Source organism: Pteronotus mesoamericanus, unplaced genomic scaffold, assembly GCF_021234165.1.
Source record: "Pteronotus mesoamericanus isolate MK-2021 breed Mesoamerican mustached bat unplaced genomic scaffold, CSHL_Meso_final contig_20, whole genome shotgun sequence".
In the NCBI taxonomy this organism is placed as follows: domain Eukaryota; kingdom Metazoa; phylum Chordata; class Mammalia; order Chiroptera; family Mormoopidae; genus Pteronotus; species Pteronotus mesoamericanus.
The window spans coordinates 62,170,500-62,181,640 of NW_026555085.1; the positions used below are offsets into that span (position 1 = coordinate 62,170,500).

General features: G+C 38.5%; 1 protein-coding gene across 2 annotated transcripts in view; it reads right to left on the minus strand.

The window, feature by feature from the left end:
• PDSS2 (decaprenyl diphosphate synthase subunit 2) overlaps nt 1-9,714 on the minus strand; it is a 249,313-nt gene extending 239,599 nt beyond the window's left edge. For both annotated transcript variants that reach the window (XM_054569790.1, XM_054569788.1), the window contains exon 1: nt 9,132-9,714. In XM_054569790.1, coding sequence (XP_054425765.1) covers nt 9,132-9,427 — 296 coding nt within the window. In that variant the 5' untranslated portion in view covers nt 9,428-9,714. The remainder of the gene's footprint in view (nt 1-9,131) is intronic.
• Between the last annotated feature and the right edge of the window lie 1,427 nt (nt 9,715-11,141).

Sequence of the window (11,141 nt, forward strand, 5' to 3'; positions counted from 1 at the left end):
TATGCCCTCTATCAGTTAATAGTATCTCAATACGGTACTCAATTACTCAGCTTATTTTAAATATGTTCTCTTACTCTCAAAATTACCAAGTCTTGTCAACTCTTTGAAAATGTCCCTTGAGTGCATTATTTCCACTTCATTTCCACCACCCCAAGTACATCTACTCAATGTTCAATATTCAACTGAAGTTATCGCATTGAGACATTCCAGATTCATTAGCCTCCTGCCCACTGGGCCCTTCTATTCTACGTCTCCATTTTGCTTAAAAACAATTTTAGCCTCACATGTGTAACATTTATTGCACTTACTGTTTTACACATCTGTTTCTGTTATTTGAATATAAATTCTGATGAGAGGCAGGAGGACTACAGGTCAGTGTCTGGTGTCCTTTGTATCCCCCAATAACAAGCACAGTGCCTTTCCATCAGAGGACACAAATAGCTGCTGAATGAAGAATGATCAGAAGAATGAAGGTGGACCTCTATCTTTGGTGACTCACAAAAATTAACTTTTTTCATTGCACATGTTTTCCTTTAAATACTTGAGCATAATATAATAAAGTCCTGTCTGTTAATTCCATCTTCTCTGCTCTTATGGATCTGTTTCTACTAAATGATTTTTCTCCTGGGTATGGGTCATATTTTTCTACTTCTTGAAATGTACTATAATTTTTTTTTTTTTACTAAATGTTAGATATTGTGATATTTTATTATTGAGTGCCTGGATTTTACAGTCTCCCTTTAAATAGTTCTGGTATGCTATGGCTGGCAGTTCAATTACTTTTAGGTCAGCTTAATCCTTTTGAGACTTGCTCTTTCGCTTTGTTAGGGAAGTTGTAGAATACGATGTACTTTTAGACTTTATCTTAAATTACTGATGTATTCCCATTACTAAGGCATAACTTTTCTGGGGTCTCTGGAGTGCCCAGTAGTTCCTTCTACACTATCCAGTCAGAACTTGAACGTCGCCAAATTCTGTAAGAACTCTGAGAATTGTACACCTTATATTAAGTTCCCCAGCCTTACGGAGTTTCATCCTATGCATGTGCAATTTAATTTTCAACAACAGACTCAAGTGGGCATCTTAGATCTCTGGAGCCTTTCTCCACATACTACCTCGTCTTCTGTACTCTGCCCCACTCCAGCTGCCTCAGCTTCTCCAAAATTTGATCTGTCCCCTGAACTCAGCAGCACCACCCTCCTCTGCTTGAGTCTCCTCTCTCTGTGCTGTTATTTGAAAAGCACATATCTGCAGAACATCATAGTGATCATAGTTCTCACCTCATTTGTCTTCCCACCTACAGGAATCACAATCCTGTGCCGCCTGTACTCCATGCTGTCTGTACTCCAAGAATATAGTTGTTTCATAGCTTATCCAGTATTGTATCTGTTTACAGTGGAAGGCAAGCCTAGCACTAGTTACTGTATCTCTGCAGAAGTAGACACTTCCAGCCTATCCTCTACCTCATCCCAACCCGTGCTCAGCCCATACCAAATGACTGCTTCCCTATACTTTGCTAAGCAATTCCTTATGTCTTAATTTCTTCCCCTGCCTGGGTAATTTCCTTCTTATCCAACATGACCCAACTCTTGTATCACCTCACCTTTGAAAGTCTCCAATTTTCTCTAAAGAGAGATTTTTTTTTTCCTCCCTCTCTGTCTCTACAGCATGTTGTTCACACATACCAAAGCATTTATCTCAAGGTACTCTATTTGAATGCCTCCCCACTAAAAGGATTTCTACTAACAATAAAATAATAACAACAACTGCCAGCATCTTGATACTTTCTATGTGTCAGGTACTAGCCTAAGCACTTTACCTTTATTTTCCTATTTAATCTTCATAGGTCCCTAAGATATAGGCACTATTATTATTTTACCAATGAGGGGACCAAGGCACAGAGAGGTTAGGTGAATTGCCTGAGATCACAGAGCTTGGTGGTGGTACAACCAGGATATGAATCTAAACAGTCTGATTTCTGACTCATGCTCACTATACTGTCTCATGAATTCCTGAAGAACAGCAACTATCTTATCCTTGTTTGTACACCCCGCGCCCAGAGTACCTCAAATATTTGTGGAATGAATTAAAATTTATAATTTTCTCCTAGTCATCCAAGAAAAAGTCCTGCATAAGTAATGTAGGTTTTCCATCAGTAATTACAGAACTGAATCTAGAAAGGGTCTTTCATAAACATGGAAGAGACTAAAATTAAATTTCTAATAATAAATTCAAAGAGCTCTGAAGAATTTTACCATGCAGAAAAGAATAATAAGGTTGTTTAGGTAGCCAAGTAACTGCAATAAACTCAGTCAGGAACAAAAACTTTCTGCCAAGGAATATCAATACCTTCTAAGAGAAAGACTAAGTATCTTCATTTGTCCCCAGTAAATGTATACTAAATTAATCCCATCTATCTATATCTGAAATATAGATCAATGTTTTGAAGGCAAAAGTAAAAAATATTTAAACAAAAATTTAATCCTAAGAGCCAACTCTGTCAAGTATAATCAATTAAAACAAATAAAGCCATGGTGCTCAATAAAATCAGCAGTTTAAGCAACAAAAATTTAATCAAGCATATACAAAAGGTATTAGTCATCACCTTTAAAAGAATTAAATGCCCTCCATATGATTAAAAGCATTAAGTGCTTGACAATAGATAGTATGTGAAGTAAATTTATAAAAGCTGAAAGTACATAAAAATCATGATTTATACAGAAATTTAAGTGATTAGAAATAAAAATATGTATTTTTCACAAGTACATTTAATTAGCAAGAGAGTAATGAACGACAAGGTACAAGCTGTACTGGGAAGAAGTGGGGGGTTGGTGCACTGCTACTACTTTCAGCTTTTCCCACACCACCAATTTACGCCACGAAGCTGGGCTTCTACTGCATCCTGCATATAACATGGTCCTGCCTGGAGAAGCCCATGATCCCTCACCCAAAGTCCCTGAAACCAAATGTCTTTCCAAATTTAAATTTTTTTTTAGGAAGGTGCATTTTACCCAGCACTCCAGCCGGATATGAGGCAGCACTCCATATTCAAACACATTAGTATTTCTGCAGCAAAGTTCAAGAATACTCAATTTAAGTGGGATAAAGAAAGACGATATAGAATCTCATCAGTTCAGGTCAGGTTTATGTGTCTGAAAAAACATTGTCTTCTTAGCTTTTAGTATTTTTAAATAGTAGGAAAAGGACTATAGATTTGTATCACCATATTGCATTCAATCTGCTCACTTCCTTGAGAAGTGATGATGGCTTCCTTACTTGCCACATTCAAATATAACACTAATTTCTACACTAGTCTAGAATTGGCAACACCTTTGGAAATCATTTAGGCAAACTACTTACTTCATTGCTTAAGAAACTACAGCCCAGAGAGGTAGAATAACTTCCTAGAGCCACACTGTTCCCTACTGACATAGATGAAACCAGAACAAGTCTCCTGTCCCCTGAACTTACCTGTTGTTTGTTTGTTCATTCATTTGTTCATTCACTCACTCATTTTTCTCCTCTCAATTCAAAGTAATTCTTTTAGCTTTCCAAAATAATGAAGTAATTATAGACTCACAGAAAAGTTGCAAAAATAGTATAAAAAAAAAGAGTCCTATGTATCCTTCATCCGGCTTCTACCAATATATAGGTGAAGTACAATATTAAAACCAAAAAAATTAACATAGGTATATTACTGTTAACAAAACTAGAGCTTATTCCATTTTCAGCATTTTGTTAAACTGCATTTATTTGTGTGTGTAGGTGTATACCATTCTATACAACTTTTATCCCATGTATAAATTCATGTAACCACCATTGCAATCAAGACATCAAACTGTCCCACCACCACAAAATGCCTGTTTGTATTTGCATTCCCCCCGCTCCCCACGTTGTCCCTGACTATGGCAACCACTCATCTGTTCTTCATTTCTACAGTGTTGTCATTTTGAGAATGTTGTCTAAATGGAATCATACAGTATACAAACTTTTGAGACTGACTTTTCCTTTAATTATGGTAAAATACACATAAAATTTAGCATCTTAACAATTTTTAACTGTAGTTTTAAATATATTCATAATGTGGTACAGCAAATCATCAGAACATTTTCATCTTGTAAAACTGAAAATCTATATCTATTAAACAACAACTCCCCGTTTCCTTCTCATTCTAGCCCCTGACAACCACCATTTTACTTTTTCTGAATGTGACTACTCTAAATACCTTGTATATAGGAAGTTATATAGTATTTGTCTTTTTGTGACTGATTTATTCCACTTAGCATAATGTCTTCAAGATTCATGCTTGTTGAAACATGTGCTAGAATGTTCTCCTTTTCTGAGGCTGGCTAATATTCCATTGTATGTATACACCACATTTTGTTTATCCATTGATCTACTGATGGACATCTGGGTTGCTTCCACCTCTTGGCTGTAGTGAACAATGCTGCTATGAATAAGGGCAAACAAATCTCTCTTCAAGACCCTACTTTCAATTCTTTTGGATTTACACCCTGAAGTAGAACTGCTGGATCATATGGTAATTCTATTTTTAATTTTTTGAGAAATGAGACTGACTTTTTTCAATCAGCATAATTCTTTTGAGATTCATCTAAGCTGTATGAATATTTCATTTCTTTTCATTGTTGAGTAGCATTTCTTTGTATGAATTTGTTGAAAAGACTATTTTTCTTTCATTGAATTGCTTTTGCACCTTTGTCAAAAATCATTGAGTATATTCGTATTGATCAAGTTCTGGGTTCTCTATTCTGTTCCATCGATCTGTCTTTTCTATTCCTCTGCTAATACCACACTGTCCTGATCAATAATGTTATAGATAAAACTTAATATTAGGTAGGATTCCTCCCACTTTCTTCGTCTTCTTTAACATTGTTTTAGCTATTCTACCTCCATTCACTCTGCTTATTTTGCTTCATTCACTACTTATCCTTGCTTTTAAGGTCCTTCCTATACCTTATAGACATATGACAGCCTGAGGAGGAAAGGAGAAAAAATAATCATGAAGGAGAAATACGTACTACACTACTACCATAACCCTAAAATTTTACCCATATAATTTCTACCCATCCATCCTAATGACATCCCAATTTCTTCATAAAAGATCCTTCACTATTCTAGGCTACTTAATAGGTAACACAGCTCTTTTACTCATTAGCCATAAGTTATTTACTTCTGTCAGATATTTGTAAATACAGAGTGGGGCAAAAGTAGGTTTACAGCAGTATGCGAGAGTTTATTCCTGTATTGTTATTATTATGTTACTTTCATACAAACAACTGTAAACCTACTTTAACCCAATCCTGTATATTGGGGCCCAAGAAAATGTCTACTCATTAACAGATACCATGTTTTATATTTCTTTATATTCCTCCATAAGCTTCAATAAACACTGAATTAATTAATTCTGGATTATTTTTCTAATTGGGGCCTACAACATAGAGATCCGAAAAAACCTATAAGGGTTAAACACTGCTACATTGTTCCTACTAATAAAATCATTATCTTACCAAATTGCGATTTTAAATCTAATCTCACTTCTGCATTAAACTACTAGAGAGTTTACTTCCAGGCACTTTTCCCTTTTCTTGATGAGATGGCTTAGGTGAAGAAAGAGAAGGTAGTAGAAAATGAACGGTGGTGATCTCCTTTCCCCCCCTCTGCTGTTTGCCAAAAAACATCATCATTCATCTAAATTTTAGGGCTAGTAGATATGCTTCACCCCTAACATACTATGCAGAGCTACCCAAAAAGTAAAATAATCCAATGGTCCTTGCATTTAATAATAGAAACTCAAAATGTAAAGTAGGACTGTAAAAGAATTACCAAATTTGGTTTCTCTTGGCCCTAACTATACCAACTATAAGGGGTCTTTGTGCCCTTTCGCTAGCATGCTGAGAGCTTCTTCCTCCTTAATTATCAGTGCTTTGGGGACAAGATGACAACAAAGTAAGGTTCATAGCATGTGAAATAATATAGCTGCCTAATCTATGTTTTTAGCTGTAACTTACAATAACCACAATCTGTCAGCTCTATGGACCAAATGCCTGCTTCTTCACTAAAACAGATATATACACAGTATATAGTGTATATAGATATACAGGGTGGGGCAAAAATAGGTTTACAGTAGTGAGTACGAAAAAGCTTATTCCTGTATTATTATTTATAATGACTGTATTATTTACCATATGAACTATAAACCTATTTTTGCTCCATCCAGTGTGTGTGTACACACACACACACACGCACACACACACACACACAATATCCCCAAAAGTTTTTTGCTCATCAGCTACCTGTTAGTGTAGACTTTACATAATTTGCAACACACCATCAAGATAAATGTAATAAAACTGCATGCAGATTAGCTTTCTTTCCTTACAAAATAAAGCAAATCATAGGTGTTACTTCAACAACTTTGCTGAAACTTATTTTGTTCTTCTCCGTTCTTTCACTGCAATATGGAAATAGGTATGCAGGGTAGGATACAATCAATAAAGTTTCAAAGCCATTAGCTTTACAGGATTTTATCTAGTGTGTTTCTGGTGGCCTAAGATGGAATCTTCTCCAAGACCCCATCTGACAGTCTGGCAACTAACTAGATAAATTGTAACTCTTAGAATATACACATTAAAAAGGATCTTTCTAGTGCCCTTTTCACTTCAATGCTTTATTATTATTATTATAGAGACTACAATAAGCACAATACAATATACAATACTATTACAACTCCCACCGCTAACACTACCATTCCCCTCACCCATACACACAAACCCTCTATTTGATTAGCAAAAATTAAGAAACCTCATGGTTCTAGGGTTGTGAGAACACGGAGTGACCTGAGTTCAGACACCGCTCATGAGAGTGAAACCGGCATAACCACTCTAGAAAGCATATCACCTACTAGAGCTATAAACTCTTATATCTATTTTCTCAAGACAAGTACACCAGACAATGTATACAAGAATATTCACAGCAGTATTTTTCATAATACAAAAAAAATGCATACAACCCAAAAGCTGACTGAAAGAAGACCGTGGCATATTCACAAAATAGGATTTTATACACTAGTGAAAAACTAATGAAGCACAGTTAAACTCAACATGGATGAATCTTAGAAACAATGATGAATTAAAAGAGCTAGTTAGAACAGTCTATATGCAATAAACTACAATATCAATAAATTTCAAAAAAGAGAAAAAATAAACATGTTATTTAGAAAAATTCTCATGCATTTTTAAAATTGAAAAATAAACACAAAATCCAGCATACTTGGGATCAGGGAGATGAACCAGGGAGTACTCAGCTTCAACAGGATTGGTAAAATTATTGCCCTCAAATTGAATGATAAACTCATTAGTTCCATTATTAAGCTTTAAAATAAGTGTGTGTCTGTGTGCAGAGTCTCCATCATCTAGAATCTTTGAGAACTAACATTCATGCTATTGGACAAGTTAAGCTCACTCATAAGATGACAATCTTGATAACTGGGAATAATGCCAAGAAATAAAATCACTCCACTATTCCTATTTGGTAACTTCTGTAGCAAGAAACAAATCACAGGTGTCTCAAAAAATTAAAGCAAGGGGTGGGCAAGGGAGCCGAAGGTGGCTATAGAAAAGCAATATGAAGGATCCTTGTAGTGATGAAACGTTTTGCATTTGACTGTATCAATGTCAACATTCTGCTTGTGAAACTGTACTATAGTTGTCCAAGCTGTTACCACTGGGAAAACCTGGCTAAATGATACATTGGGTATCTCTGTATTATTTCTTCCAACTGCAAGTGAATCTACAATTATCTCAAAATAAAAGTTTAATGTAAAAAAACAAAAAAAGATAATTTCAACTGAGGTTTCTCCATCTTGGTACCACTGACATTGTGGGGCACATAATCCTTCATTGTTAGGAGCTGTCCAGGGAATTGTAGGGTTTTTAACAGCATCCCTGGCCTCTATCCACTAAATGTCAGTAGCATATCCCAGTTGTAACTACATCTCCACAAACTGCCAAACATTCCCCAGCAAGCAAAACTGCCCCATTAGAAAACCACTAATCTAGTCATAAAAGCAAAGAACAGCTGTGGAAATGTTCCTCAAGGCTGAAGGAGACTAGCGAGACATGGCAACTAAATGCAGTATCTACTCTTAGGCTGGATCCTGTACTAAAAGAGGAAAGAATGCTTTTATAAAGGACATTATTAGGTCAACTAACAAAACCGGAATATCAGTGGTAGATTAAAAAAAGGTAGTGTATCAACATTAAATGTGCCTAAGTTGATTAATTATGTCAATAATATTCCTACCCTAAGGAAACACTCAATGAAGTATTTAGGGATAAATGACCATGACATATGCAATATACCTTCAAATGTTTCAGAAAAAAAGTGTGTATTTTTATTTCACATAAACATGTGAATAGTATTTGTATATACATCTCATGGGTGAAGCTGATTAAAGGGTATACAAGTGTTCATTGTACTACTTGTATTCTTGCAAATTTTCAGCATGTTTGGAGTTTTTTTAAGGGGAAGCAAAAGCTGTGGCCCTTAAAATCCTAATGGTAAGTTTCACAGTAGTCTTGCATAAATGATAAAAAAAAAAATCCCAAATCCCAAGAGAACAATGACTAGTGACTGGACAAGTTCCTACTTCAACTCGGGGACATTCGTTGAAAAGAGCTGTCTACCTTCAGCTTATCTCCCCCGCCTATTCTTTCTAGAGGTGACCTCTTTAATAGTGCGGAACTGAAAATGAATCCATCCCACTTTCTAACAACCATTTCTAGCAAGTGACTCAAATCTACATCCTTACTCAATTCCACCACAAATCACTGGGGCATCTTCGCCCTCAATAATTAAGCAAAAAACGCAAAAAGCCTACACGTGTTTTCGCAAAAGAAAACCACTTATATCCGCTCAACTGAGCAAAGAGAGGAAGAATGTTAAGGTGACTGGACTAGAGAAGAGACAACATCCAATGTCTACGAGGGCTGAGTAAAGGAGGTAAAAAGAGGTTAGCAAGAAGCCAATCTGAGTGAGGCAGGAATGGTGTGTCGGTCAGGAAAAAGTACTCGAGTGGGTGCAAGTGTGCTAGGGGGGAACGAGTAGCTCACCTGGCTGTGGTAAGCAGAGGGTGCTGAGTTCCCACCAGCTTTCGCACCTGCAAAGCGATGTTGCTGAGCTCGTCGCTCAGCAGGCAGCGGAGGCTCATGAAGGATGTGGGGTAACCCACGATCTTCTCCGCCTCTGACACCACTTGGTTCCAATAGGCCGGGGACTTGGATGACTGACCACGCCAGGAGCCCACCGAAGAGATGGTGCCGAGGGACTGGGACCACCACAGGCGACGCAGGGTACCTGAGGCCCGGAGATGACGGGGCGAGCGCAACGGTAGTTGCGGAAGGCTCATAGTTTGAGTCTGGGAGTGTCAGGGACTTCAGAGTGACCGGAGGTAGCGCGGGGAAACAAACCAGGGGCAGAGGAGGAACTTGCAGGGACTAGAAGGAAATGGCAACTCCTGACCCTCAAAAGCTCGTGGGTCCCTGGAGCTGTGATCAGAAACGAACTTTAAATGCAGCTTTCTGCAGCCCCGTCGAAATAGGTAACTGCCCTAGCTCAGCACTGCCACATGCCAGGGGGGATAAAAACCACGATGGATACCTAAAAGGGGGACGCCATACTTAGAGGCGGGGAATGCGGCCTGCCGTAAAGCCGGAGGCAGGCTGTTCTGGAGCCAAGACTCTTCTCTACTTTACGGCACTGCCGTGAAAGCCCAAAGGGGGCGGGGCTCTGGAGGGAATCCGGAAGACGTGGTTGGGTGAAAGCCTCAGCTCCTCCTCTCTCTCCTGGTGCTGGCCTGCCGAAGTCCAGGTGGGAGCAGTATCTAAGTGGATGCCGAGTGCTGCCCCAGCGGCTGGAATCAAAGCCATGTGTGTTTCATCGGGGCATTCCCAGCGCCCAGCATTTGTGTCTTGACCGAGCGACTCTTTTTAAAGCCTCCAGCCTGCCCCGAAGAAAGTGTCGGTCACCTTTTCTGGAAAGCGTCTCGTAGCCAGCCTCTGGCAGTGGTCTTAGACCGGCGTGATGGCGGCCTTTAGGCCGCGGGGCTTCAGGAACTATGGCTTGGTGGTGGCGGGGATACAGAGTTCCTGCGTGGGTCTGAGCCCACGTGCCCTCAGCTCCCACCCAGGCGGAAGGTGGCCTGGCTTGGCCGAAAGGGTTCTTTTTCCGAAGGACTCCTCTCCTCGTCCGAGTAACTGGCCTCGCTGAGGCTCGTTAGACCCCTGTGTGCAACTCGGGAGGAAGCAGCCATTCCTCCCACAAGGGTGTGGAGAGGCACCTCTTTAGAAGGAATCTCACCGTCCGGTATTCAAAACTGTACCTCCGACACTAGTACTTTATTATAGCTCGTGTATTAGTTCACTTAATCCTCGAAACAACCCCATCACGTAGATAATATTAGTCTTCTCCATGTTTCTCATGAGGGAACTGTGGCACAGACCAGTCCTACAAACTGCCTAAGGCCACACTAGGCAGGGATGTGAGCCCCTGCAATCTGATTCTGAATCCATGCTCTTTACAGCGTTACAGTTTCTCAAAATAGCAAGTTACCAACCATTCTTTTTTTTCCTCGTTACTGTCAATGTGGTTATCATTTCCATAATGCTACTTATTCTTTTTTCAAGTATGCAGCATTTTTCTCATCACCCCAAACAAGTGTTAAAACCCTTGTTATATACAGTTTTACACTCTTAAAAATAGCTCGTAAAACCCTCTTCAACTTTCAAAATCCTTTCAAATTCATGATATATTTTAAACTAGCATCATGCCTAATACTGGACTAGAGTTGGGCTACATTAAAAATCTCACTTAAAAAGAGCAAACTAAAGAATAATTATTCACTTTGCAAAAAAAAAAAAAAAAAAGATGCTTTTCTCTGCAGAAGTTTTAGCCTCAGACTCCCTTTGAGTGGCAAATTTCCCTTGTGATTTAAAATTTCAATTTTATTGCCAAACATGCAATTTAGGCATAACTCTTCAGGGATACATTTTAGATGAAGTAAATTATGCTCATAAGTTTTAAGCACAGTTTATGCTCACAAAATAAGGCAAACTGAAGTTCAA